Here is a 1,470-nt window from a genome sequence, read left to right on the forward strand (position 1 = left end):
AAAAAAAAAAAAAAAAAAAAAAAAAGAAAATATAAAAAGATAAACAGGAAGTAGGGAGAAGTTCTAGTAATTCCCCAAATTATATATCCCATGGTTTCAAAAATAAAAAGTCCTTCTGCCCGGCAGGCTGTTTTACCTCACCAGACATTTTCATAGCTCAATTCTCTGATGATTCAGCTTTCTAATACTTAACTTTACCTTACAGGAGCAGTTTTTCTTGACCTAATCTAAGTAAAACAAAATAATCTTCTCCCAGGACTCCCTATTTGCTATGTTTTTTTCACAGAGTTTATCATCAGCTGACGTTTTATATTTTTTCTCTCCTTTCATCTTCCCTGAATGTTTCATGATGGCAAGAAGTTTCTACTCACTCTTATTCCATTCCCAGTGTATGATACATAAAAGTTGATCGTTAAGTTTTTGCTGAATGAAGGACTATTTTGTTGACACACTTTAATACTCTCCCATTCCACTCTACTCTTCATACAACTTAAGCTTCTACAAAATGAGACAGTGGGAGGGTCAGGACATGTGAGACATCACAAAGGGGGAACCGCAGCTCCTCCTGTTCACTCGGGTCTTCAAGACGACCCAGCTCACTGAGCCAAGAAACCCCAAACCGTAGACAGCAAAGCAATCACCTGAGCGATAGGAACTGCGCACAGGGCCACGCCGAATCCAGCCACCACAGTTTTGTGCCATGGTCTCAGCAGTTCTGACCAACAGCGCTTTCTGGAGTTAGTCACGACAGGAACACATTGTCTGAGCCTAGAAACAGAAGTCAAATTTAATAATAAAGGCACATATACCAATCTGTACAAGACTGTTTTATTTACAGGGGTAGGAAACTCAAATTGGGCCAAACAGAAAACTCGACGACACAGGGGCGGCTCTCGACGGCCCCAAAGACCCGGTACACGGAGGCTGGAGCCGGGGATCTTCCGCCCCGCCGTAGGTTCTCGGTGTTACCCCTGCTGAAACCCGACGCCGAACAAACGCTTCCTCCGCGGGACCGGGCTTCGGTCCGGGCCGGACTCGAGGTCGCTGTGGGTCCCTTCTGGAGAAGCCCTGGAGCCAGCGTGAAGGTCCAGGGATCCCGCCCTCTGCTCCCCTCGGCGTCCCGCCCGCGCCGTTCCCAACGCCTGGTCCTCCCCGCTATTTTCTGAGGAACTTCGACGGGGCGAAGGGAGCCGGCCGGCTGCCCGGGCTGGGACCAGCTTTCAGAGCTCAGAATAACTGGAAAGCCGTCAGAAAGAAAGGAACCCGGCTTGACCCGGGGACCGAGGCGGGGGTCCTCTGACTTCCGAGAGGACAGCGCTCCACAGGCCGCCGCTCAGGGCCCGGCCACAGCGCTCTCAGCGTCGCCGGCTTCCCTCCCGCCCCGCCCATCTCCAGGGCAGCAGCTGTACCTGAACAGGGAGGTTATGCTCCGCGACAGCAAAATCCTCACAGAGGCCATTCCTCGGCGGG

At 51.0% G+C, this 1,470-nt stretch overlaps 1 protein-coding gene across 1 annotated transcript in view; it reads right to left on the minus strand.

Annotated features, from left to right (window-relative positions):
• Positions 1 to 1,464, minus strand: part of Diablo (diablo IAP-binding mitochondrial protein) — an 18,251-nt gene extending 16,787 nt beyond the window's left edge. Inside the window, exons 1-2 of the mRNA XM_010604375.3 lie at positions 1,410 to 1,464; positions 642 to 768 (exon numbers count right to left, since the gene is read on the minus strand). Of these exons, the coding sequence (XP_010602677.1) occupies positions 642 to 768; positions 1,410 to 1,459 (177 nt within the window). The 5' untranslated portion in view covers positions 1,460 to 1,464. The remainder of the gene's footprint in view (positions 1 to 641; positions 769 to 1,409) is intronic.
• Positions 1,465 to 1,470: the final 6 nt, after the last annotated feature.

Source organism: Fukomys damarensis, unplaced genomic scaffold, assembly GCF_012274545.1.
Source record: "Fukomys damarensis isolate Sample0158 unplaced genomic scaffold, DMR_v1.0_HiC HiC_scaffold_12, whole genome shotgun sequence".
Classification (NCBI taxonomy): domain Eukaryota; kingdom Metazoa; phylum Chordata; class Mammalia; order Rodentia; family Bathyergidae; genus Fukomys; species Fukomys damarensis.